Source organism: Tauraco erythrolophus, chromosome 4, assembly GCF_009769465.1.
Source record: "Tauraco erythrolophus isolate bTauEry1 chromosome 4, bTauEry1.pri, whole genome shotgun sequence".
Taxonomy (NCBI): domain Eukaryota; kingdom Metazoa; phylum Chordata; class Aves; order Musophagiformes; family Musophagidae; genus Tauraco; species Tauraco erythrolophus.
The window spans coordinates 210948-238938 of record NC_141468.1 but is presented as its reverse complement, the minus strand read 5'-3'; the positions used below and the strand labels follow the sequence as shown (position 1 = coordinate 238938).

General features: G+C 52.3%; 1 protein-coding gene across 2 annotated transcripts in view; it reads right to left on the bottom strand.

The window, feature by feature from the left end:
• Positions 1 to 27991, bottom strand: part of SHANK3 (SH3 and multiple ankyrin repeat domains 3) — a 343838-nt gene that overhangs the window by 256718 nt on the left and 59129 nt on the right. For both annotated transcript variants that reach the window (XM_086609695.1, XM_086609696.1), the window contains exons 4-8: positions 25179 to 25287; positions 10541 to 10692; positions 10091 to 10258; positions 8859 to 8975; positions 7473 to 7550 (exon numbers count right to left, since the gene is read on the bottom strand). In XM_086609695.1, the coding sequence (XP_086465821.1) occupies positions 7473 to 7550; positions 8859 to 8975; positions 10091 to 10258; positions 10541 to 10692; positions 25179 to 25287 (624 nt within the window). The remainder of the gene's footprint in view (positions 1 to 7472; positions 7551 to 8858; positions 8976 to 10090; positions 10259 to 10540; positions 10693 to 25178; positions 25288 to 27991) is intronic.

The following is a 27991-nucleotide window of genomic DNA, read 5'->3' as shown; positions in this document are numbered from 1 at the left end:
CAATTAAAGCTTCCAGTGTCGAGTTCACACTCTGACAGGCCCTCACAGCCATCTTTATCGGCTGTCAAAGCTGCATTCACAACCAGCATCTACAACTTTCCAGTGTGTACCTCGGGGAAGGGAATGGTGCAAAGCAGAGCGGAACTCAGATGGTCACACCATACCACCAGGCTGTGGTTTACAGGCAGTTTTTCTTCTATGGCACGATTTTGGTACTACAAGCAGCACTCCGGCACCAACAGCACTGGGGCCTCAGACGGATCAGCCCTGAAGGCCACAGAAACGATGCCAGGGAGACGAGGGAAGAGCCACCTTTGACTTTGGCCAAGCAACGTGATTTGGGGAAAACACGGGCGAGAAGCCTCCAGCCAGAAAAGGCACGGCAAAGGATCTTCCACTACTGCTGGGAAAGGAGTATTGGAAGAACACATGGAGAAAGGAAGATGACTTATCAGTGACTGTACACCCACATAAACACAGGGTGAACCCAAAACACCCCCACAACCCATCATTTCCCTTTGAACCACCACAGGAGCTCAAGCTCATCACCATCATCCCTCTCCTTCCAAGTCTGAACACAAAGGGTACACCATGCCCACGGTCATTTCGGATCATCTTCCTCCTCAGAGGAAGAAGTGAGTGCCTCCGCGGGCTCTGGGAAAGGCGGCTGCACGATAAGGCAGCATGTGGACGAGGCTGCTTGAGGAACTGCAGCTTCTCACCCAGCCTGCATGGACGCACGCGCTGCGACTGACACCGAGGCACGAGGCATTGCTGCAGAGGGGTCCTGCAGTCCCTCCTGCACACAGCAGCTACAAACTGCTCCACCAGCACTCCTTCCACTCCGAAGGGCTGCAGAAAACAGCACCTGGGGAAGGCAGGGGCCAAGCTCTGGGTGTCCGCACCCCAAACATCAAGGGTGGAGATATTCAACAAGTGATTCTGAAGTCACTTGGGCACTGAGCGCACTCCACTGATTAGGGCTGGAGCCTTGACTACAGCCAACTACAGCCAGGTCTGCCCAATGGCCATCGTGGTTGACCCACAGACATTCCAGGAACATACAGAGGCAGCACAAGGAACCTACAAAACTTTCCAGGCAAGAAAGATGCATCTTGATATTGAGAACACAAAGTTCAGACTCCATGTTAGAGATGTGATGGTTGGGAAAGAAAACTGGGAAGTTAGCATTGTTAACAAGATAAAAATTGGATGCTTCTTAGATGGAAACTGCTGGCATCTCTACCAGACCACTGAAACATACAGCGCAAGGCAGGTGATGACCTGACCATAAGCACCTGGACTTTTCCTACTTTTTACACAGGGGTAAGGGCAACTGGAAAAGTCACTTTTATTAAACAAAAGCTGAAAAAATGGCCCAGAGGCTCAAAGTGTTGGGTTGCCAGCATGTGACACCAGGTCTAATCCCCCCAGAGTACTGGGCTCCTGAGACCTTAAGGCATCTGAAAATCAGGGAGGAAAAGGAAAGCAAGACCTGATGCTCCAGTAGAGACCAAGCACATGATAAAACCAAAGGACGTAACCCAGCTACGGCAGGGTCTTACCCCCAGCTCGCCCCAATCACACAGAGACGCTGGGACTGATGGGAAAACAGACGCACAGGCAGCAGAGACAAACTGTTTGGTACAGCTACTGGACAGCGGCATTTTAGGATTTTCCTGCTGTTTACAGGGAAATCTCTACGTGGAGGAGAGCAGGGTTCCTGCGGTACCAGCAAGCCTCCAGCCCCACGCAAGGCAGGCTGCCGAGAGACAGGAGTGACACAGATGGCCCAGCCTCTTCGATACGGAGGTAGGAAAAGCAGCAGCTATCTCAGGGGACACAGGGAAGTAAGACAGATGGAGCCTTCCATGGCTCATCTTTATCTGTACAGAAATGAGAACATTACTGTATGGATGGATGGACAGCTAGATGGGATAAAACTGGTTGGATGGTTGGGCTCAAAGAGTGGTTGTTATCGGGTCATTCTCTACCCGATGGCCAGTAACAGGCAGAGCACCACAGAGGTCAAGTTCACAGGTAACACCAAACTGGGGGAATGGTCAACATGCAAACAGGCAGGACTACCATCCGGAGGAACCTGGACAGGCTGGAGGAATAGGCCAGCAGGACCCCCATGAACTGAAAAAGGACAAATGCAAAGTCCTGTGTCTGGGAATGAAGCGGCTTTGGCAATGGCACAGGCTGGGGAGTAGTTCAGCAGAAAAGGCCCTAGAGATCTTGGTAGACAGCAAGCTGGATTAGAGCCATGAGGACAGTGACTCCTGCAAGAGTAGAGGGTATCTCCTTCCCTCTCACACACTAGTTAAGGACGATCCCAGCCAGATGATCCCCAGTGCCACATAGGAAGGCTGTTCCACATGGTCTGTCTACAACACCAGGTGTGGATCATCATTCTGATGAAGTTCAGCTTGCAAAGGTAAATGATTTAATTTCCAAGTCAAATCATGCAATTTGCATGCTCAGAGAGAGACATGGTCATTCACAGAATTTGAAAGATCTTCTCTCTTGCAATCTCTCTGTCAAACCTGACATCAAGGAAAGGGAAAAGAGAAACCCAAAATACTGCAGTTGAACAGCAGCTGGCACTTAATGCCTTCATAAAAACTGCAAGAAACTGTAGACAAGCTGACCTGGAGGACTTGGAGCTATCAGAGGTCCCATGCAACAGAAAGACCGAAGTAGTGAGGTGGGTAACCTTATTGCCATGTAAAAAAGCACCTCTTGAAGACAAGTCTTCACCCTCCTAAGAGACAAAACATTGTCTAATGTCGCCATAAGTTCTCAACTTGAACTTATGGATCCAGCACGAACCACCGGTGGAAGGGAGGACACCACTGACTGAGGGTGTCCTCCCTGAAAGAGGAGGGATTCAGATTTAAACTGAAAGAGGGCAGATTTAGGTTAGATATAAGAAAGAAATTCTTTACATTGAGGGTGGTAAGGTACTGGAACAGGTTGCCCAGAGAAGCTGTGGATGCCCCATCCCTGGAGGTGTTCAAGGCCAGGTTGGATGAGGTTTTGGGCAACCTGGTGTAGTGGAGGGTGTCCCTGCCCATGGCAGGGGGGTTGGAGCTGGATGATCTTTGAGGTCCCTTCCAACCCAAACCATTCTATGATTCTATGACCTACTCAGCTGCTATTCACAGTGTGTGCACAATCACCCACTCATGTGCCTGTCCACTCGTTCCAGTTCTCCTCTGGGTACCTTCCTGTTGTTAAACAGGATGGTGGGTTCACCACACCACCACCAACTGCTGGTTTTCACAGTCTCAGCTTGAGTGCTTCTCCTTCCCATCGGGAGCTGCTGACCCAGGGCACACTCTGGTGGCCAACTCCCCAGTCCAGCGAGGGAGCACCTCCAGGCACAGGGGAGGTCTGAGGGACAACTACTGCTTTGGCAGCACCTTGTTTCTGATCAATGATACTACTAAAGCAGCAGGAAGGAAAATAAAAGAAAACAAAACAAACAAAACCCACCACGCCGAACTCTCTTTTCATTCAGTGCATTCTGAGTATGTAATATAGAATCATAGAATGGTTTGGGTTGGAAGGAACCTTAAAGATCATCTAGTTCCAACACCCCTGCCATGGGCAGAGAAATCCTCCTACCCAATAGGAGTATATCCTACCCAAAACAGGAGAATATCCTACCCAAAAAATGATATCTCCATCCTCCTGTGAGGAGAATGCATTTGGCTGAGGCTGGGGAGCTTGGGGAAGGTCTGCATCTGCACAGGGGACTTGCTTAGACAATTTATGGATGAAAAACCAGCGAAGAGCAATTGCAGACAGATGTAGGTACAAACCTGGCTCAGGAAAACAGAGATGCAGATTGCCAGAAGCTGGGAAGATACTCTGGAAAAACTGTCACCCTAAACCCACCTGGCTCTTGCGCTCCTCCCTGCAGCCAGCTACCAGCCGCAGAGGCGAGACTGCTCCGGGCACGCCTGCCCACCGCACGGGCCACGCTCTGCACCCCACCAGCGGGGTCAGGGCCCTTCGCAGCAGGAGGAACTCAACGCAGAGACAGCATGCCACCCCGGGCCAGGAGCACGTTGGTTTGCCTTAGGGAAGATAACTAAGCAGATTACAACTTGTAAACCCTCTCAATTACTCACTGCTATCGGGAGTCATCTCGGGCCACTGGCACCAAGCTATCTGATTAACAGCAGCAATCAAATTAACAGGAGGCACGTGCAGCCTTCAGCAGCAGAGGTATTTACAAGAGCTCCCAGCACAGAGCTGGAGCTGCTGGGCAGCACCCACACCCTGCGGCAGCCTCGACCCCCGTGCTGTGCCGAAACTGCCCCGTGGCAAGGCAGCACCCCGTTACACGGCCACGGGAAGATGAGGCGTGGGAAAGCACCGGACTGGGCAGCGGACGGCACGCTGAAGCCTTGAGCAAGCAACCCGAGCAGGGAGGCGGAGAGCTCCTCTTTGAAAGCTGAGAACGGAAGGGAGCACATCGCACTACATCAAATTCTGGTTTGGATTTGCCAGTAAACAAACTGATTGGATTACCAACCACAGTCTTCATTCTCTGGAACAGAAACTTCCAATTAGTCGCACTACTTCAAAAAAGGCAAAGACAAACACTGTTTTTTCCTCATTAAGACCCACGAGGACTCTGCAGGACACGAGCAAAACCAGAGCAGGAGCCATTAGCCTCCCTCCACCACCTGCTACACCACCCCACATCCTGCAAATGCCCAAAGCAAAAAGATTGCCCTTTCTCTATCTCTTGATTCCAAAAGTTCAGCTCATGCCAAAAGGGAGGCAGCAGTTTCCTGGAAGTTTCCCCAGAAATAAATATTTTTACATGAAATTGGAGAGCAGTCAGATAATATCCTCCATCTCCAGGGCAAAGCTCCCAGGTGAGCGGCAGTCTCTGCGCGAAGCAGACCTTGCTGTATCAAGCCCTTTCACAAGCCACCTCCCACGGCAGGAGAGACCCAGCGCACACAGAGGAGAGTTTGAGCCAAGGTGGATTCACGGAGAACAGGGCTGCCCACCGAGCCCAAGCTCAGGCATGCTCCGGCGTTTGCTGTGGTCAGCAGGGTCACACAGTCACCCAGAGTCAAGCTGCGGTGCCACTCGTGCTCGCGTGCACGAGCGCCCCACGCGAGCCAGTCTCCCCGCGCTCGCCAGGCCATCGTGGAGGGCAGGACGAGCCTCTCCTCCTCTGCAAACAGGCACCTACATTCGCACCAGTGTCACTCCCAGCTACGGAGCTCCACCAGCAAGGATCAGACAACCATCACTTAATAGGTGGATTAATCGCATGGTGTAAGTCTCAAGTTCCAGCACGTGACAAGACACCAGACGGCCTATAAGGATGATTAATTTGACCTTCAAGGCCCTTTTTCCTCTCAGCATCCAAGATGACATGTAGCACGACTTGTAAGCGACATGGTTTCAGCCTTCCAACATCAGAAGGATATGGAGCTGTTGGAGTGGGTCCAGAGGTGGCCAGGAAAATGATCCAAGGGCTGGAGCACCTCTGCTATGCAGACAGGCTGAGAGAGTTGGGGCTGTTCAGCCTGGAGAAGAGAAGGCTCCAGGGAGACCTTCCAGTGCCTGAAGGGGCTACAGGAAAGCTGGAGAGGGGCTTTGGACTGGGGCATATAGTGACAGGACACGGGGAAATGGATTTAAACTGAGAGAGGGGAGATTTCCATGGGATCTAAGGAAGAAATTCTTCCCTCTGAGGGTACCGAGGCACTGGCACAGGTTGCCCAGAGAAGCTGTGGCTGCCCCATCCCTGGCAGTGTTCAAGGCCAGGCTGGATGGGGCTTTGGGCAACCTGGTGTAGTGGAGGGTGTCCCTGCCCATGGCAGGGGGGCTGGAACTAGATGATCTTTGAGGTCCCTTCCAAGCCAAACCATTCTGTGGTTCTATGACTAACGAAGAAACAAGACTCCAAGCAATGCACTCATTTCCTGAAGCTACATAAGAGGTTCTAGTTCCTCACGCCGTACACACGAGTGACTCGTAACTGATTATCTCCACACGCTGCCCGATTCCAATACACGATCACGGCAAGCAGACACACCGTTCCATGTACTCTTTCTAGCACAGGATGCTTAATTTGAATTAAAATATACTTGAAATTTAAATGAAATATCCTCATGCAGAACAGAGCACCATTGCAGCAGCTTGCAGCAGGGGGTTCGGGGAGAACCACAGCTGGTTCACTGCGGCTGCCAGTGAGTGGCCGGGTCGGGTCAGAGAGCACTTCGGCTCTCCGCTGCACTCCTGGCACACCCGCTGCACTCCTGGCACACCCGCTGCACTCCTGGCACACCCGCTGCACAGGGATTTGGTGCTTTTTCAGTCAAGTCAGTCCCTCGGGACACACAAGGCTCACCAGACATACCCAGCGTGGCAGATCTCCAGCACGTGCAGAGCACCTGCCCAGCCACCCCCTGCCCGCCTGCACCAGGACGTGCTGCCCCTCCAACGGCGGCCGCAGTCGCACACGTGCAGCGAGAGCGATTGCACCCACAACAGGGCTTCTTTCTCACAGGGACCACGCGTGACGTTTGCGGGGACTGTATGACATCATCGTGGTCACACTTGAGATTCCGTGCTCTAAAGCTGCTGTAAACACCACTGGAGGAGGAGCGAGAACAAGCATTTCTGAAGGGCTAACAGTCAGCGAGCTCACCTGCAGCTACTCCAACCAGGATACGATTAAGATGCTGACAGGCACTCTCTGCTCTCAAGGGACACCTGAAGATTAGTATCAGCTGGACAGCGAGTCAACAACATTTCTGAAAGGTCCTCAGGCAAATGACTGTGCTTCAATAAGAGCACAGACACGATGGCTGTTCCAAGTTCAGAAAACTCCAAAAAAGAAGGGCAAAGCAGACCTTGGATGGGAAGGGACCTCCTGCATCGCAAACTGCAGCCTGCAGGCAGTCACTCCCCATGACAGGCAAACTTAGAGAAGGAGTCACACTGCAAAATGACCGAGTTTCCCTTCTCCACCTGTCACCCAGCATGTTCACTGGAAAGCTATGCCAGAGCTTCACTCCTCTCATGGCCAGAGGCCTTCTGACTTGCAGTTTATTACCAGTAAGTTTAGGTGCATTCATTTCTGCAGCAATACTGTTCTGTATTTCTAAGGTTTCTGCTCCTTCTCTAACATTTACTGCAACATTTCCTTTCCACCTCTGTTACACATGACCAGATGAGCCAAGTCTTTCAGCCTCCCACCATAAGATACCACCTTCACAGCCCTTTCCACCTGTACGCCACGTTCCCTTTCCTCCCTCCTGCTCCAGCCATTAAGCTGGTGTCAGGACAGACATTCTGAACCAGTGGGTTTGTTCCATCAAGCTTTACCCTGCGCCTGCCCAAGACACGTTGCAGAGGTGCCCTCGGCGGGGGCCACAAGGAGCACTGAGGGGAACGGGGCCTGGGCGGGATGGAGCTCGCTGCCTCACCTGGAACGCCGTCTGGCTGTTGTAGTTGCGGATCTCTTTGCTCGCGCCGCGGAAGAGGAGGACTCGAGCGCAGCTCTCCTGTGAAAGCAAGCAAGGGGGAGAGACCAATTAGCACTGCAGACTGGTGACAACGAAGAAACAAAGACATAGCGTCGTTGTGCTCAGAAAGCCTCCTTCGGCAAGAGCAAGGAAGGATGCTCAGCCCCTGTGAACTGGTCACCCCCAGCCCCAAGCTGATCAAGTTCACCCGCCTGCATGCAGCTCTGGGGCACTGGCACCATGGCCATGCCCAAACACAGCCCAAGAGCACAGCTACGGGCACAGTGAGTGACCACACAGGGTCTCAGGTATCGCTCCTTCCTAAAGCCTTTTACTGTTTTTGTTTTGAACGCTCTGTGCTTCTAACTGATGTTAATTCAACATGTTTATGAGCTCCTGCACTCTTTAATGCCGCTCTACCCAACCACCCCAGTGGATGGGGTACAAGAGTCCTTGATGTGCAGAACGTACCTACCACCTAACAAGTCACAAATCAGCCTCCAGGTACCACTGCCTATTGCAAAACATAGCAGTACCCAATTTTCAAAGCATGGACACCTCGGAAACTGAAAATTCCCTTTATAATCAAAACACATCATGTATAGAATCTTTAGGAAGGAATAAAACCTACAAGAGAAATCCTGAGATACTGACCTCCACGTCTCAGAAACAGAGCAGGGGGTGTGCAAGATCAGAGAGGGCTCTTCCACCACCCTCAATTTCTCCTGAACTGAGGTCAGTGACCACCCAGTAAATAAAACAGAAATGGTGCCCTACATTGCCCAGACAGCCTTCTTCAAAATTCAGAAATTAGGAGGAAGAATTTAGGGGCATTTGTGGGAAGAGCAGGTCCCCAGCCCACATGCCTTCCCCAGAGCAGGCTGAAAGCCACGTACCCAACAAACCCTGCCTGGGGCATGTACCTGCCTCAAATTAAACATGAGCACCTGGGCCAAATTAGCACTCCCCACCCAGGCAAACTGCTCCCTCCCGACCAGTAACAGGGGCTTGCTGTGAAGTAGGAATGGGAACCAGAGGAAAAATTACAGAACAAGTTAGGCAGTAAATCAGCAAAAATATCTTGCAAATGGGAATAGACTAAGCTACGGACTCTCTTCTCTGGCCACCTGCCTCTTGAGAAATCCAGAATCAGACTGGTGCTGCAAACAGAAACAGCCTCATCCCAGGACAGAGCGTGGATACAATGCAGAAGAACCTTTCCGGGTCTGGGAACAGTAACAGCAATGAGAAAGTGCCCCAGCCCAATGTTTTGCTCCCTCTATCTCAGGCAGACTGGTGCTCCATCTACACTTTCTTGTTCTCTTGCCCCAAATCCCACAGACGTACCTGGTTATAGAGAGCACAAATATGAAGCGCGGTGTTTCCTGAGGCATTCTGTGCAGTCATATCAGCTCCGTAGAAGAGAAGATGCTCCAGGTGCTGAACATGGCCATAGCGACATGCCTGCTCGAAACACATAATGGAAAAAAGAAATAGAAAATCAGGGAGCAGCAGGAAGATGATAAATCCTATAACATCCTCTGTGGGATTCATCCATGGTAGAAAAGTTGAATCAGGAGGGACCTGTAACCTGAAAAGTCCCATTAACATGCATGTACAGACACTGCTGCTCCTTACAGCAACATACACCTGAACACTTACCGGACAAATGACCTCTACATCTATTGCAAATTTGGGATCAGCATCATATTGGTACCAGGATCTCCTCCAGGCTGTCTGCTATCGCTATACAATTATCCAGTGAAAATAAGCCCTAAAGCACAAGCAGGCAAAGAGGAGGGCAACAGACCGATATCTCTAGTAAACTGGTGTGGCCTTTTCCTCTATGTTTGGTCCATCCTGGGACCAGCCATCCTCAAAGATCTGCCACGGCAAAGTAGGATGGAGGCAGGAAAGAGGACAGTCATATCCAGCAAACTGAGATCACAAACAGACATCTCTTGTTTTTCCATTCTCGTGCACTCACCCTTAGCTGAGCCACTGCTCGTCCACCTTGCAGGGGCTGAGAGCCAGGTGCTTCAGGAGGCCACGGGCCCAAAGACAACCTGCCCTCCCAACCGCCCAAGACAAGGGGGCTCCAGACAGAGCCAGTGACCCTCACTTCTCCCAAAGGGTCTCGGTCTCGAAGCACAAAGCCAGCTCGGGTCCCCTAACCCCTGGCCAATATCTTCCCTACTCCAAATCCACTTGACGATGTGTAAAACTGGGACAGATACAACTGTGGTTTGGAACCAGGGTGCCTCAGGAATTGGACCAAGATCCCTGAGCACTGTCCTATGAGCCTGTCATGATCTGAGGAGGATCCCAGATCCCTCTGACCAAAGCCAGAAGAAAACAGCCTGAGCATTGGCCTGGGATGGGAGCCACAGCTGGCACACTACGTGCAAGTCCTCCACACAGGAGCCTGGCCCCTGTGCTGACCACCCCTGCCAAGCAGTGCCTCCGCCACGCGCCAGGGCACCACGTCCCTGCAGCACCCGAGGGGACGGGACGAGCCCCTCCATCGGCAGAAGGACAGCGATCACCCCATCCGGGTCCCATCCCGCCATCCGTCCCACCTGGTGGATCTCCTGCCAGCCATTCTCGTCCACGCAGCCGAGCCGGGCGTAGTCATGCAGCAGGAGCTCGCAGCAGTAGGGATCCCCCCCCACCATGGCGCTGTGGTACAGGGGCGTCAGCCCCCGGCTGTCCTTGTAGTCCGGGGACGCACCCAGGTCCAGCAGCGTCTGCAAGAGAAGTGCCTGCCTCGCTCTGCGGCTTCGGGGGCCGCGTGGTGGGAAAACCTGCCCCGCGGAGGGTCCAGGGATGCTCCAGCCATGGCAGCAGGGACTGCGTTACCAGTGCCACGCTCCTGTAACAGGCTGTGCTCCCCGACAGTAATGCAGGACACGCTTTCGCCCAGGGAGGGCACAACCCTGCTGGCAGCCCAGATGGGGCGGGCGGAGGAGCTGGCGCCGGGGCGCAGGGTAGGGGAGGGAGAGCCCCCACGGCGGCTCCCCCCGACTCACCAGCAGCGCCACGTGGTTGCGGCACCGGACGGCCTTGTGAAGAGCTGTCATTCCCTCCCGCGTCCGGAAATCCAGGTGCGCTCCCCCGTTGCGCAGCGCCTTGATCATCTCGGTGCTGAGCTCCAGCTGGGCAGCCGCGGTCAGGGGGCACTCTGCAGAGCCCCGGAGAGAGAGGGGTGAGAACCGCGGGGGCACCCGCCCCTCGGCGGGCACCACGGCACCGCCAGCTGTTTCGGAGGCTGACGCACAGCTATGCCCCCCGGCACCACCAGCAGCACCCACAGAGCTGCCCAGAGCCCCGTCCCGCAGCCGCTCCTCACCGCCCCACGTCACCGGCAGAAAGCTCCGAACTCGTGAAACGCCCCGAACGGGAGGAACGTGCCCGCACCTGCGTGTGTGACCCCCCTCGCCCGAGCAGCCTGGCTACTCGTGCGGCAGAGCTGGCACAAACACACCACCTGGTTCAGTCTCAGCTCCGACCGGGATCAGTCCGACTCCCAGGACTGCCCAGCACATTAGGACTTGTTCCACTTGGGAATATAATTGGAGCAGGCAACAGAGGCACTACAGACACCCCTTCGGCCGCCCTCCCTCACCGCGCACCCCACCAGCCCCCACCCACCCTCTGCTTTTGTTCTGCAGTGGGAGCAGGAGCCCCGGGGCACATCTGCTGCTTCTGTCCCTGCAGGAAGCTCCAAAATTCAGACAGGCACCTCTGTGCCAGATGGGCAAAGCCCCTTCCCACCCGTCCCTCAAGGATGGGATTTCAGTGCCCAGCTGTCGGCAAACACCACCGTGCCAGGTTTGCAAGCCACAAGCACAGCTTTGCCCACCGCACCTCCCACGGGACTCCCCCGCGGTCCTCGCACGGACACGGTGAGGGGCACGGTGCTGACACAGGACAGTGGGTCCCGTCCCACCCTGACGGCGTTAGGGAGGTGGGAGCTGCAGAAGGACCCTGCTCGCCCACCCACGGCTGAGTGGATGGCACAAACGTGGGAGGAAAAACACCCTTTGATATAAAATGAGTAAAGTCTCCTTAAGAGACAGAACGATTTTCTGAACATTTTGAGTATAACTAAATAAATTTGTTTTTTTTCAGAGTGCAATATTACAAAAAAAAAAAAAGTACGGCCTTTCTCAAACAAATCCCTAGGTCTTTCCATCCAAATCTTCCGTGCCACAGACGGAGCAATGCGGACACCAGCTAAAATAAGATGCATCAGCTCGAAATACAGTTATGCATTTTTTAGAAAGGTACCTAATTTGCACATAAATTAAAGCCTCTCGATTTAGCAGAAATAACTATTTAAATGAGAATAATAAAATGGGTTGAGATACAAACAAAAAGAGAATACAAATATTAATTTTGGAGTATTGCTATTAGCCAAATTTTAAAATGAGATAGGTAGAGGTCAGACAAGGTTCTGTGGCCTTGCTAAAACTCCCTGGCTTTTGCGCTACGAGACACCAATATCAAAAAATGAAGATTACTGAAGACTGTTGTCAAAAGAATTAAAGATGGGTTCACCAGTAAGAGGAATCACCGGTAAATGAGAACGTTACAGCTGGGTCTTTTAAGGACCTGTCCTCAGCTTAACACTGTCAATCATTTTTTGCAGCCACCTGGAAGAAAATAGGCAGTAACCTCCAAGAAACCTCACGGACACACACACAGTGTTCTTCTATCAGGCAAATACCGACGGCACGACGAACAAAACGGCTTCATGCGCCCCCTGCCCCACGGCCAACCTTCCGGCAGAGGACAGGCGCTGTGCTTACAGCCAGAAAACAGGGAATGTGTTCTGAGCACGAAGGTAATTCCCGACGTAAGTGGGAACGTAACGGTGTCCACACGACGAGCAATGTCACCCGAGGAAAAGCAGTGGGAATGTTTCCTCGGCTCAGCGATCGCCATGAGGACAAGGGCTGGGCGAGGGTTACAGGTAGCGATCTCAATCGTGTCTCACACGGAGGGACAGCAGCGCCGGGCGCAGCACGAGGAACGGTGGAAAACGTCATCACTGGCGGGCGGCTGGATGCGCTGCTGACGTGGTGCCGGGGCAGGTTCCTGGAAGACCTCGGTGGAGTCCACGGAGACACTGCTGTGGTTTCTGTCCAGAAGCGCTGGGCAGCTGCGGTGGGAGCACGGTCTGCCCTTCCACCAAAGCAGGACGGGATGTGGGGTGCCGATTCACACCCTCACCGTGCATCGAGGGGGATGAAGAGCAGGTGACTGTGGGTGAGCTCCTGGGGCAGGAGAGCCTTCCTCCTCCTCTCCACCAACACTGAAGGCAGCTGCTGTGCAGCTCCCCAGCTCCCATGTCCCAGCTCTTTGGCCAAGGCCACCTCCAGCCAAAGGCAAAGGGAAGCTAGAGGAGAGTCTAGTGAAGTTACGGTCTCTTAAGGACCATCACTTATCTTCTGTGCCAAACACCATTGCTTTAATTTCTCTCACCACTGATTTTCAGTTACTGCTTTTTCACCATAATTTCTATGAAATCTCTTCCTTATTTATGGTTATTTTTAATTTTTAATTATTTTGAGAGCACATATTTGGCCCTTGCAGTGTGACAAGAACTCAGACTGCTACAAACTTCAGGCTGTGCATACGGACAGAACTATCCTCATCTGTCCCTGCTCCAGGCATCCACTTCCATCTCCACACACAGTTAAACCACCAGCCTTTTTCAATATCTCAGTTTAAATGAGACAAACTTTTCAAAGAGGCAAAAGACACAGAAAACAAAGCTTCAAATCTTCCTTTAGTCTCAGCTACTAATATGCCAAATTCAATTGAAAAATCCATCACGTTATCTTCAATCCTGAAGACTGAGAAAGGTCCAGACAAGGCATTTCAAGATGCACTGAACGAACTGCAGCTCGCAATTTGTGCACTAAATCTAATCTAATCACCACCTAATCGAGGATTTTAGTGATTACGCTCTGCTAATTCTTGGAAACGTGCGTATCCAAATATATGCTTAAAGTTATTAACTAATAAGCGCACAAGATCCGTAGCAGAAAGCGAGAACCAGCAGAACAACACGTTGCTTGGTGCACAACGCAAGAACGATGCCCGCAGGCAGAAGGAGCTGCAGGCTGGGCTCTGCCGTGGGCTGTGGCGGCCGAGCTCCGCAGGGTGGGTCTGACACCCCCGCTCCCACTGACACTCCCTGCACTGCTCCGATGGGAAGCGCTCGCACGGCAAAGCCAGCACCCACCTGTGCACGGCGGCTGCTCCGCTGCACCTGATCCCTGATGGGAGGAGATCAAATTCTGCAGCCAAAATCTGAACCAGCATATCAGGGCCAGCAGACGAGAGCTGAACTGGGGAGCACCACTGGTGCTCCGAGGGACAGGAGGCTGGGAAGGAGCAGGTGAGACGGCCTGAGTCCAGAAAGCTGCTGGTGGGACTGCTCCTTCAATCAGCAGGTTGTGGGGAAGCAGAGGTGGGGACTGGAACCGCTTCTCAGAGCACCTCCCTGTGCACAGGGACCTTGCAATCCAGCAGCCCGGCTGGCGAGAGCAGCGCAGGACTGGGGCACCGCGCCGAGAGCACTGCTCTGGCAGCTGGAGCACCACGCAGGTCCAAGTCCAGGAAAGCTCCCAGAAGTTCATTTCTACTCCACCTGGAGTGTTTTCTCTACATTCTTGTCTTGTAACTATGTTTGCTCTTCGTTCTGCTAAAAGAGGCTCAGGATGAAAAGCTTTGCTAATGTGCTAATTGCAAACAAGGTGTTCTGGTAATCCGCAGGCTGGTCACTCCCACGAAAGCAACGACGCCAAACCAGGCTGCGCTGCCGAATAAAACCTCTGAGCTCCCACACTCAGAGCCGGAGCAAGGTCCCTGCTCCTGCCCACCGCAGCCACCTCCGCTCTGCATTGGCTGTCACCCACACACCCCCCAGAAGCCGGTGGCAAAGGGACAAGCAGAGCAGACAGCCACCCTGCCACAGCCCCCCGCTCTGCCGGGACTCCTGCACCCAGGGGTGGCACAGGAACTGGAACTCACGTGGCAAGGGAAGGAGACAAGCTACAGACAGTGCTCCAGCACGAGCAGGAACAACCTCTCCACTCTGATACCAGAATTTAGGAAAAAAACATACTTTTGTAAATCTATGTTACTCCAGGAGGTAATTTATCATCTAGGAAAAGGGAAGATCTCTGTTCAAGTTGAGGTGACGACAGGCTCGATGTCACAGTTTCCATGCAAACTACTGGAGCGGTGGGTTTCTGTCTACACGGTGTTCCTGTGCAGACCTGCAGCACACAGTAACAGAAAACATCTGCCTACGACAACCACCACGTATGAGCAGAGCGCCGTGGTAGTGTTCCTCCAGCTGTAGGTGAAAACGCTACAAGATGACATTCCATCTCCAATTTCAGCTGAATGCAAACATATCATTTTTCACTAATCTCCAGTCGCACATTCAATTCAAAGAGGAGATGCCACGAGTTTGCTTAAAAAGAAGGTTTAAAGCAACGAGATGAACAGATTTCAAGCTGAGAAGGACAACAGCTTCACAAACCACAAGCCTCTGGAGTGTCATCCAGTGTCTCTCCCATCTACCCACAACTGCTGCTGAACCGAAGTGTAACTTTTAGCCGCTAAAATCGAAAGCAACAGAAAATGTATCATGTATGAAGGTGAGTTATCCAGGTTGCTAATCAGGTACTTGTGCCTGTGTACCCTGAGCGCGTCGTGCCACGGCGGGCACAGCTGGGCACGGCACAGCCGGGGCAGGGAGGGGCGAGACCCCCGCCTTGGGCAGAGGGCTTTTTCCTAGCGGTAAGCAGAAGGCTGGGAAAGCACTGTCGTGCACAGCAAGTGTTTCTCCCCAGCTGGTCACTCCTGCTGCTATTTGCCCTCGCACGGTGCCGGGGCCACAGCCCCCCTCGGCTGCACGCAGGCAGGAACGCTTCTTTGCAAACGCGACCATCTCTGTCGTCGTCCCGCTGTTCCCCGGCTGACACCCCACGTTAGGTACTGAACATCACCTCTCTCTTTTCTACGTGCCAAACTATCGCTCGGGCTTGGGTCCAATTTTAGAATAATGGTAACTTCTCGAGTATTTTTTCACACACTTAAAACGTACCTATAGGAAGCAACTCTGAATTTTTTCTTTCAATCTCTCTCAAAGACCCTCAGTCTTTCCCAGAACATCTTCCCAGCAACCCTGCAGCACCGAAACGTGACCGATGGCAAAACAGGCTGCCACGGTTTAGGACGCGGCTCTTCTCTGTGCCCTGACCCCCGCAGAGGCAGGGACATGTGCTGAGCTTCAGCTGCCCCATGCAGCTCAAAACCACTCCCAAAAGCAGCTCAAACGCAGACACCAGGCTTTGTGCCGAAGGGGCCGGGGCGACGCCGTGCCCTCCTGTTGGCTCTGCTGCAGGGCTGGCACCACAAGGCACAGAAGGCTTTACGGTGCAGCCAGTGCTATCTGAAGATCATTCACTGGATTTAACTCTGCGGGAGAACGTTGCTCCACGCAGGGATGGCCAGCTCGCCCTGGGGAGCTCCCACACACCCGGGAAGGGGCTCTGTCCACTGGATTTAACTCTGCAGGAGAACATTGCTCCATGCAAGGATGTCCAGCTCGCCCTGGGGAGCTCCCACACACCCGGGAAGGGGCTCTGCCCACTGGATTTAACTCTGCAGGAGAACATTGCTCCATGCAAGGATGTCCAGCTCGCCCTGGGGAGCTCCCACGGGCCCAGGGAAGGGGCTCTGCTCAGAACGATTCCATACGGTGAGGGTGCAGCACCCACAGACGGGGTGTGAGGGGACCCTGGTGTGACCAGGCTGCAAAACCCCCCCGTCTCCAGCAAACATGGCACTGACACCAGAAACACGAACGAGCTGCGCTAACGGCAGAAGGAGGGAAATGTTTCCCTCCTAACGGGACAACCTGGATGACAAGTCCCGACCACAGCTGCTGCGCGTGCTGGGAAGAGAAATAACAGCACACACTGGAGAGAGAGTTAAGCGCAGATGTTTTGGTGGCCCAGATGAACGGGGCAAACGTGCATCATCCTTCCCACCTACAGCACAGCCACGGCCCCTTCGGAGCTGCTGGGACTCAAACCTCGGGCCGGGTTATACGGCTTCTCTCTTGCAAAAGAAACAGCTCATAAGCAACGGGAGACCTCTGCGTTCTGGAAAACGTAGCCGGCGGCAGATAGGACTATTGATTTCCCTGTGCTGAACAGATCATGGATAACGACCCACAAATAATTTCTGCAGGGACATTTTTTTCCCCAGGTCAAGAGGCGAAGAAGAAAAGGTTACAGAAACTGAGAGAGGATGAATCATTTTTATTAGGAATCCACACTGCAAAGTCTTTGAAACAGTAATACCACGTTTGCTGCCTCGAAAATCAGCAGAGCAGCTACAAACTGCCTTTGGATGGGGTTGAAGGGAACACTTGTGCTGCGCAGGAGCGGCTGAAGAAGAAAGCTGTAGCTGCTGAAGGGCTGAATCTCTAACACATCGAGGGTTTGGGTTCCCTCCCTCCACTTGTACAAGGAAGGAGAATAAATGGTGTTTGTAATTATCCAAGCTGCTGAAGACCTGGCCACACAGAAGGGAGCATTTGGTGTCAGGGCCTATCTGCAATATCCCGGGCAGCCTCATCCCTAGAGACACAGCGGATAAAGGAGCACCGCTAAGGGCAGTGCGGCTCTGCCTAAAAGGAGGGTAGCTTTACTACAGTGATTTTGTGAAGGATGGCTGAGAAATTAAGAATAGCACTTATGTACTGCAGCTTTTTCTATCTTCGCTAAATACCAAGCACTGGAAATACCATCATTTATTTATTCCTTCTCTTGAAATCTTAATTGGACATCTGCCCACACTTCCATCACTTTGCTGATAAACCTGAAAGCTCCGGGTTAAAAATTCGGTGTAGAAGTATTCCCAGCCAAGGGAAGGTGAAGGGTTTTCAGAGTATGTGGGAGAGGGGAGGCTTGACTTGGCTCTCTCCACACACAATATCCCCGAGGTCCTTAAAGGAGATAAAGAGTAGTAGGCAAGAAAGCTCTAAGACCTTCTGGAAAGAGAGTGTTTCCTCCCTGTGTTTGTATCCTCTCTAGTTTCAGGTTTTACCAGATTCCCACACCAGGGAGTCCTGGCTGCTGGGCTGGGTGGGCATCTCCTGGCAAAGATGGAGAGGAGCACTGTTTCAGAAGGACTTGGGACAAGGACCTTCAAAAAGTCCCTGAGAGGCCAAAGCCCAAAACTAAAACCACAAGACCTAAAAGATTTTGGGTTCCTGGAGATGGTGCAATGAGAGACGGCTGCTGAACAGAGAACACTGATGGAAGTTTGTGGCATCGTTGTCTCCAGAAAGTGGAGGGCCAGAGAAGGATTTATTACCGGTAACTGTCTGCGCTTTGTCAGTTAAGCTCAAACACCGCTACGGGCTGAAGGGATGGAGCGACAGCACTGTTAGCTCGGTATTTAACACTGGCCACGCTGTCATCTGACCTGGCATTCCGAGAGGCAGAACCCCTCCTTGCATCACCAGGAAAGCCTGTTCAAAGTGTGGGACCAGAACAGCAGACTGTGTTCCTCAAGCCGAGCCCAGGGACGGGGCTCAGCCTGCACATGTACGTGCGGGGACGTGAGCTCCCACCACAGCTAATGGAGACGTTCCCACCACAGCTAATGGAGACGTGGTGGACAACTCAGCAGAGCACAGCTGAGCTCACCTGCAGCAGCTGTGGGTGGGACTCAGCCGCCCCAGCGAGGACACCGTCCAGCACCACAGGCACCGATCCCACCTGACCTCCTGGCCATGGCAGGAGCCACTCTCCTGCCAGCCCCACACCAAGCCCGCCAGTCCATGCTGGTGTCTTGGGCTTCCCAGAGTGAGGTGCCCAGTCCAGGCAATCGACTTCAGCCTCAGGGCTGGGCGCTGACATGAGTCTGGTGCCCTTCACCGCACTCTGGAAGTCTTGCCAAGAAAATGAGAGCCAGGCAGCGGCACTCGCGTTTACGTGTCTGCGCACAGAAGCTGAGGACAGCTCACAACTGCCCTTCAGTGCTGGGTGAGCCTGGGAGATTAAGGGGCAGAAATTTGCTAGTAACGGGGCACACGGACGTGGAAGGAAAGCTGAAGGGTAGAAAAGCCCCCGTCCTCATCCTAGAGATCCCTTCAGTCCTACATGCAAGACAAGGCATCAGGCGAAAACCACCACAAGCGACTCACCAGCCACATGGCAGGAGCAAAACGGAACATTCCGGCCCATTCTGGAGGATTCTCAGCGAATGACCTGACCCCGACCACTGAGAGGTGAGATAACGATTTTGGCTGAGAAACAGGTAGAGCAATTAGGAAGATGTTAAACTAAGAACATGAGCAAAACAATTCCAAAGAGGGAAACACGGCGCAAACGCATCATATCAGAAGGAATTAAACCACTTTGACACAGGATGTGAGGAAGATTTCTTTCCCCTCTCTGCTCCTTGCAAAATGCCAGGAGGCCGGATAGCAAGCAAGGGATGTGGACTGCTTTTCCTGGTAATAAGCACTGTGATCCAATTGTCAGTACTGCAATCTACAGAGAGTTGCACCATTTTAGAACATCACGGATGCCTGATCGTCACGAGAATGAGAAAGTACCGAGTGGGCGAGCAGGACCAGAGAAAGAGTTGACATTAAAATCCCATCATCAACCGTGTGGCCACTGATTCTTCAAAGCAGGACTTTGAACACATGTGGATTAGTGTCTGAGGCAGCAAGTTAAAGGCCCTTCACAAGATTTTGGTACAAACCACTACAGAAAAACACATTAACTTCTAAGTGTTTATCTCCAAGTTGTATAAATTAACATTTGCACTATCAGGACAACTTCAGCTTGAAGGAAAATGCTGGGTGTCCCATCCAACCAGCAATAAAATATCATTTCATTTTCTAAAAAGGAGAAAATTGATCACTTTTCTATAGATACTGCTTCGCTCCAACATAAGGGCATGCTCCTTTTGATCTCAACGTAATGAATAAAAATGGGCTAAACGCTTGACTGCTGTCTCGCCAACCAGGGCTGACGTGGAAAGAAGAAAGTCCCAACCAGCCAGGTGAATATTTGATGCTTCCCAAGGGAATCAACCAAGGGAAACTAGATTAGGTAATCAATCACAAGGAACGTGAGAGGTTTAAAATTAAAAAGACAAAGTAAAAGGCGACTGGGAAGTCTTGAAGAACAATTTCTGTGTGACCCAGAACCACAACTCCATAAATCAAAGAGGAGATCCCCTGCCACGTGCCCCTCCCAGGTCAGCAGCAAAGCGATGGCAGCAGGTACAAACAGAGGCAACTCTGACAACAGGACATGATGAAATAGATAGTGGTCAATACAAACTGAAAATTAGAAAATGAAGAAAAAAACCAAGAATGAATGACACGGGAGTAAAGAAATCCCCATTTGGCCCGGCAAAGGACTATCAGAGAGGGGTTCTGCTGCTGCCGCTTAAATTTAATAACACGGAAATGACTTCCCAGCCCCGTGCAAGCCAGTCAGTCACTCGGCAGAGAGCATATAATTGCTAATAAATACAGATAGCAAGGTGACCAATTATTATTTTTTATTTTGCTGCTGTGGAAAAACGTTAATTTTCTTTCCATTACCAAATAAGGATTTTTGGCATGAGCAACCTGATACTGAATAAATTGTTTACACCTAGTGAATGTTGCATGTCCTTCTCCTTATCTTCTCCCTGAAGATCTTGCTGGTCCAAAAAAAGTTACATTTTAATACATTTTGAAATATCGGGACATTCAGAAAGACCAGAAGAAAAGCAGTGTCAGGCCAATGTTCCAAAAGAAGCAAGTAAAATGATCCATGAAACTGCAAGTCGGAGAAATAACATTGATCCTGGGAAAAGTGATTTGGAATTCAATTGACACAGCATTGAAGAATACCTGCGTTATTAACATCGCCCAACCAAGCTTTACAGTAAACTGGTCTTCCTACTCCAACGTAACTCCTTTCCTTGGTACGTTCCAAGTCTGACTGATGCAGAGAGCTGCACTGATGTACGACTCACGCCTGGCTGAGTCCCACATGGCATTAAAAATGAGTGGTATAAAATGCCAGCCAGGCATGTTCCAAAGGAACAAAATTCCAACTGAAGAGCAGCCGTCAGAGCGGTCACTGGGGAACGTGGCCAACCGTATGGGCACTGAAGAGGCTCTTCAGGGTGTTGGACTTGAATATTCTAGATCCTCATCAACTATCCTGAAGTAAACGCAATCAGATCAGATTTGTGGATGCCAAAAGGCTTGGAAGAGTGCTAGGAGCAACCAGGGCAATCCTGGAACCAGGAGCAACCAGGGCAATCCCGGAACCCAGAGCAACCGACAAGGAGACCTGCAGGATGGTGCATTTGAGAAGCTACACATGGGGGAGGAGACGTGCTGCCCCAGACGGCTGCAGCAGCTGCACCCCGGGGTCACAGCTCTGCCAAACGCTCCGGGTCGGGGGGCCGAGCTGGACCCCCCAGCCACGCTTCTGCGGTCGGCGGCCCAGCAGCATGCTCCCACCATGCTCTTTCCATCGTCCAGCCCGGGCTGCATGGGGAGTCAACAGGCAGGAAAACAACCCCCAAAGCAAACAAAGCTCCCAGGCAAGGAATGGCTCAGTGGATCCACCGCGTTCAGCCAACACGGGCCAAGTAAGCCCAGGTTATGGTGGGGGCAGGACACGACGCAGGAGGAGGAACAAGAAGGGAAACCTCTCGGGCCTCTCCATCTAGCAGGATGAAATGTGGGGTCCCATCCAAGAGATACACGGTCACTCCCATCGTCCCAAACATGGCCCGGGGAGGCTGGGGAGCGGGGAGCTGCCTCTGGCGAGCGGTGCGGGCGGGAGCAGGCTGGCTGGTACCCGCACTGGTAAAACCTCTTAAAAATGCCGTAATGACATATAAGCCACAAAAATGACAGGCAAACTGGAGAAAATACCTGCAAATGAAAGACTGGAGGAGTTTGGCCCCTCTTTAATTAAGGAGAGAAAGACTGAATGTTGACTTGATTACCAGGCATAAACACCGGTGTGAAGGCACAGGGTACGAAAGTGCTCTTTAATCTGGAAGATGAAGCATAACAACAGCTGGAAGCTGGAGCACACACATTTAAATGAGAGACAAACGCCAAACCTGGGGGAGATCACCCAAAAAACAACAGAAAGTCACAGGCAGGATCTGCATGGACCAAGATTGATGAGTCTGAAAACACACACACACACATACACACACGCACACACGCACACACACACGCGCACACACGCACACACACACGCACACACGGGTGAAGAGCATTCTGTGAGACGCAGGAGGCCAGGCCGGATGGTACAATAGCTCCATCTGGAACCCACGAGCACTGAGCAGCAGTTCGCTCATTCTTTCACGTTAGGTTACATGCAAGCAGTAACGAGGTGGTTTTGCACAAGAACTAGGACTCCAGAAGCGACGTGTCCCAGACTCTCTGCTCCAACAGTCTATTTTCCCGTCTCACAGCATCCACCCTGGTTTTGCCCTCGGTTCTGAACTGGATCCGAACGACTATTTGGGTCAGGTGTTTTTCCTTCTTCCCCCTCTACGTTTGACAGAGCCTTTTCAGCACTCCACAGCCTGCTCCTACAAGCCTCTACCCTGCCGTGAAACAACATCTGGATTCAAACCGTATCAGATCCAAAGCTCTCACAGCATCTTCTCACGCAGCGCGCTGCATTCTGCAATACACCGTTCTCCGGAAGGCTGAACCAGCTTTAGAAGAGTGAAGGACCTTCTTTGTAAGGAAAGATCCCTCAAAACACTTGCAAGGCTTGCACGAAAACCACGTGGAGCTGAGCTGTTTGGACAGTGCTATTTAACATCTTTGTTGGAGACATGGACAGTGAGTGCACCCTCAGCAAGTTTGCAGATGACATCAAGCTGTGTGGTGTTGTGGACACGCTGGAGGGAAGCGATGCCATCCAGAGGGACCTGGACAGGCTGGAGAGATGGGCCTGTGAGAACCTCATGAAGTTCAACAAGGCCAAGTGCAAGGTCCTGCACGTGGGTCAGGGCAATCCCAAGCACAAGTACAGGCTGGGAGGAGAATGGATTGAGAGCAGCCCTGAGGAGAAGGACTTGGCAGTGCTGTGGGATGAGAAGCTCAACATGAGCCGGCACCGTGCGCTGGCAGCCCAGAAAGCCAACTGTGTCCTGGGCTGCATCAAAAGAATTGTGGCCAGCAGGTCGAGGGAAGTGATTCTGCCTCTCTGCTCTGCTCTCGTGAGATCCCACCTGGAATACTGCGTTCAGCTCTGGGGTCCCCAACACAAGAAGGACATGGAGCTACTGGAATGAGTCCAGAGGAGGCCACGAAGATGATCAGAGGGCTGGAGCACCTCTGCTATGAAGACAGGCTGAGAGAGTTGGGGCTGTTCAGCCTGGAGAAGAGAAGGCTCCGGGGTGATCTTATCGCAGCTTTCCAGTACCTAAAGGGGGCCTACAGGAAAGCTGGAGAGGGACTTTTTACAAGGGCGTGTAGTGATAGGACAAGGGGCAATGGATTTAAACCGGAAGAGGGCAGATTTAGGTTAGATATAAGAAAGAAATTCTTTACATTGAGTGTGGTGAGGTACTGGCACAGGTTGCCCAGAGAAGCTGTGGCTGCCCCATCATAGAATCATAGAATCATAGAATGGTTAGGGCTGGAAGGGACCTTCAAAGGTCATCTAGTCCAACCCCCCTGCAAGGAACAGGGATATCTCCAACTAGATCAGGTTGCTCAGGGCCTCGTCCAACCTGGCCTTGAACGTCTCCAGGGATGGAGCATCCACCACCTCTCTGGGCAACCTGTTCCAGTGTTCTACAACTCTTATGGTAAAAATTTTTTTCCTAATATCCAACCTGAATCTACCTCCCTCTATTTTAAAACCATTACCCCTTGTCCTATCACAACAGGCCCTCCTGAACAGCCTCTCCCCATCTTTCTTGTAGGCCCCCTTGAGGTACTGGAAGACCGCTATAAGGTCACCCCGGAGCCTCCTCTTCTCCAGGCTGAACAGCCCCAACTCTTTCAGCCTGTCCTCATAGGAAAGGTGCTCCAGCCCCTCTTATCATCTTCGTGGCCCTCCTCTGGACCCTCTCCAACTGGTCCATGTCCTTCTTATGTTGGGGGCTCCAGAACTGGACGCAGTACTCCAGGTGAGGTCTCACGAGGGCAGAGTAGAGGGGGAGAATCACCTCCCTCGACCTGCTGGCCACGCTCCTCTTGATGCATCCCTGGAAGTGTTCAAGGCCAGGTTGGATGAGGCTTTGGGCAACCTGGAGTAGTGGAGGATTTCCCTGCCCATGGCAGGGGGGTTGGAACTAGATGATCTTTGAGGTCCCTTCCAACCCAAACATGATTCTGTGATGCTATGACATGCTCCAGGGCAGACTGTGATCGCGCTCGCGTGCTATCAGCTATTTTTCATATGAGCAGTTGTTCATCAGGACACTCTGGCAGGTCCAGACATAGCAGCTGCACCAGCAAATTAAACAGTGTAAACGTTTCTGGGCTGTTCAAATGGTTCTTGCCAGAGCTCGGCTGCACCAGCTTTCACCTTCCCAGTTCAGGAGTTGGCAGAGGCCATTCCCAAAGGGCAGTTCGGATGCAGCCACATCATCTGAGAGGATAAGAGGAGTTAACAGTGTGAACAACACCACACTCTGCCACCTGATCTCGGTGCTGAAAAATGGTCTGGACACACTAAATTTCCGAGTGCAGAGGTAGTCAGTGTTTCACAAACAACCTGAAAAGCCATCCAACCGAGCCAGAAACACAGCAAATCAATAATCAGATTGGAGCTCATGGGTTGGTAATGCGCCCATGATTCACACGCAGAAGTCCAACTCTACAATAAATTCTAATGAGCTCCATTACTTTAAAACAAGAACAGCAAAACAGCAACTCCTCTCTCAGGACAAGACTACGACACTTCACAGTGGGGGAAATGGGGAGAAGTCCTCCCTCACTGCCCCATCAGCAAGGAAAAACCTGCTGGAGTCTGATTCTCACTTCTTACAGCCAGGAGCCTGCAGACAACCCACCAGCCAGCGACCAGATCTCTCTGGGGTGGATTTTTGCACACATAGATGGGAAAAAAGAGAAGAAGAAGAAAAAAAAAAATCGAGGAAACCAGAGGCCAAGATTTGATTTACCTGATCACCAAAACACTTCTTAAACCTTCTGACTGCTTCGTGAAGAGATCCTTGGGCAGCGACTGGCATTTGCCCAACTTGCCAATCTCAGAGACAGCCTCATCCTCCCTGGAATCCCACACCGAAAGGTGCCCAGCCCCACAGCTCTTTCATTTCCTGCTGTATTCCCAGACTCCGCATCTTCCCCCCACATACACCATCTTTTCCCAAGAGCCTTCCATAATGTCATGCTCCCAAGAGCCAAGTGTCATAAGAAGACACACAACTGAGAAATTCAACTTACATCCCTCTGTTCCAAACCTCACATTTCAGACAATATGCCATTTGCTAAACCTCCTCTAACACAACCACTCTCCCAAATTCCCACTGTGTCCCCTGGACACTTTCTTCCCCAACCACGTTCTGTCATCCTCCCCTCTCTGCAGAAGCCAGTCTCACCTCCGGTATCCGGATCATGAAAGTTGGGGTCCAGTCCCTTCTCCAGCAGTCTGCAGACCTTCTCCGCATTTAGCATCTGCACGTACTCCATGAACTTCTTCAGATTTGCCTGCAGCCATGACACCCCAGGAAAACACACAATACACAGTGTTAACACCCCAACGTGAAGAAAGAAGCCACCAGAGGCACATTCCCATCCAGGAGACCCAAGGCAACCAGTGAGAATAACGCAGCAGCACCCACCAGAAGCCAGGGCACGTGTTCATTCCCAGATCCTGTCACAGAGCATGCCACAAATCTACACGGGACATGGTCCTTCCATCCCTCTCCTCAAGACTGGGATTGCTGGGTCACCCCATGGGAACCGTCAGGGGCTGCCGGCCACCACCCTCTGCCCCCACCACAAGCCCCCTGGAAAGGCACCTTCTGCTCGTACCACCGCGAGGGCAGCCGCACGCCTTGCACGTGCCGATGACATGGACACATCAGCAGACGCGCAACCTCCCGCGTTTGCCAACAGCACGGCATGGCGCCGGCCGGGGAAGGTGCTGTGCCAGCTAAGCGGCATCGCAGCGGCGGTGAGCCCTTCTGCCCGCGGCTCCATCCGCGTCTCCTACGCTGTGTGCGGTGCGTTGTGTCACAGACTCGTTCCAGGGGCACATCACCCCTCTGCCTGCTGGACCTACACCACTTCTGAGGAAAGACCACGCTACTCAAACACCAACCGTTCTCGCAGGGCGCAGCGGGTGCAGCCGCCACGGTCTGCGGTGAAATTGTGCTTTATTCTGGGTGTCATTTTCTGTCTTTGGCCAACTTGTTCTCCTGAGGGCACTGAGTGCTCTAAAGCCTCTCCTTTGAGTCAGCCTGGTGGTTCGTGGGTTGTTGGGTTTTTCCCTTTTAGATAGCCACGTTGATGAACAGGTTATTTTATCAACTTTCTAGACTCCAGAAATTGCAGCTCTGCCAGGCAGGCGGGCAACGCTTGGACAGGCGACAGTCTGAAAACCCCCACCTCACACATTTCCAGCCCAGATCTTCCAGCCTTTGATTGCAGGTTGGCTGGGTTCATCTGAGTTCAGTTTCATCGAACCTTGCAGTAGCCAGCTTTAGGAAAGGCACTCTGGAAAGTGGCCGACACAGCAGGAATGCTGTGCCATTAGCTGAGGGAAGGCTTTGGGAAAAGCTCTCACCAACCGGTCAAGCTGCAGCCAACGGTCAGGGAACTGCTCCTGCTGCCATGAACCCCTGCGCGGCTGGCTGAACGTGTCTGAGCAAAGCAGATTTTCCATCCAGTGAAAAAACCCTCAAGTTTCAACATTTTCCCCTTGTTAGATATAGAAAAATTATATCTTTTATGATGCAAAATGAATTCCAAAGTGCTTCACTTCAAACTTCATTTTGAAGGCTTCCAGTTGGAAAATAGCAAAAAATATTCTGAAAATACCACACAGGACGGAGAAACATGTCCCAGTTCTTTTCAAAGGCTTCCTAAGAAAAATTTCATCACATATTATTTTGCATAATAATTTGATTTTGTCAAAATTTAATTTTCTGAGGGGAACACTTCAGACTTTTAGAACCAATTTTACAGAGGAGCTTTCAAATCCCAAAACTTGCAACCCACAAAGTTCATCTGTGCTATTTCTCCGACAGGCTGAGGAGCAGAAATGTAAGAAGTCGGACAGAAAATGTCACCGAGATTAAACTTTCCAAAGATGAGACAAACTGATGCTGGGCTGTGAACGCGCTTTGAAACAAATACAGTCTCTGTGAGGTTGCTCTGCAGAACCAAGCCTAAAACCCACCCACGTTTTTTCTGAAACCAGCACCATGGAGCCATGCCACACACATGCCAGGTCACGTATTTAAACTTCTACAGCCGTTTTAGCGCACTGCCCCCCGCGACGTGACTCCACCTCAGCAGAGCTAAACAGCTCGGCCAAGACCCTACGGTACGGCAGCTCCACCGCACCCGTGCCAGTACTTCACCTGCTGGCTCTGGCCGCAGCGACACGCAGACGCGTGCGGAGATGCCAGTGCCACAGGAACGCACAAGATGACGCACAAAGCCACAAACACGCAGCTCACCTACAAGGTTCACACCCCTTAGTGCCCCGGGGACAGGAGTGCAGTCAGGTGAGAGGGAAGAAGAGACGGATTCACTGGGACAGCTGATGCCAGAGCTGATCCCGTGGTGGGAGCACAGCCCCGCTCCCCGTGTCCACCACCTCGCCCACCCCCAGGTGCTCCCTCGCGTCCCTCAAGACCGCAGCAGCCCGGGTAGAGCTGCCAAGACAGACTCAACGCGACCGCGGGACGGTGCACAGGAGCAAGGAGAACCCCTCAGAGGGTGGAGCGGGGCCAGGTCACCCACACTGGGAGGCACTGGAAGCACCTCCATGAGGTATAAGCAATTCCCTCACCACCCACACTTATCACCAGCACAGCGAAAGGGCAACCAGCATCAGCTGCAGCAGAGTACAAGCGCTGCCCTTCCAGGTAGGCAAGACATGCCCCAACCCCGCTGCTTGGGGGTGTTTCTCCCCTAAATCCCCTCTGGCCTCACGACAACGGAAAGCGACATCCGCCTCCTGCTCGGTACCCCTTCAGCTACTGCTCAGCACAGAAACGCGGATGGAAATCACAGCTGCCTGCCAGCAACAGCACAGACGGGACTTGACAACTCCAGCAGCCGCCTCCAGGATGCCATCCCAAAATGCCTCTTCCCAACCATCGCCCGATTGCACAGATTTAACCCTGTTCCTTCCACTCCCATTTGTCCACAGCCCTCGTCTCCTCCCAGCAGCCCTTCA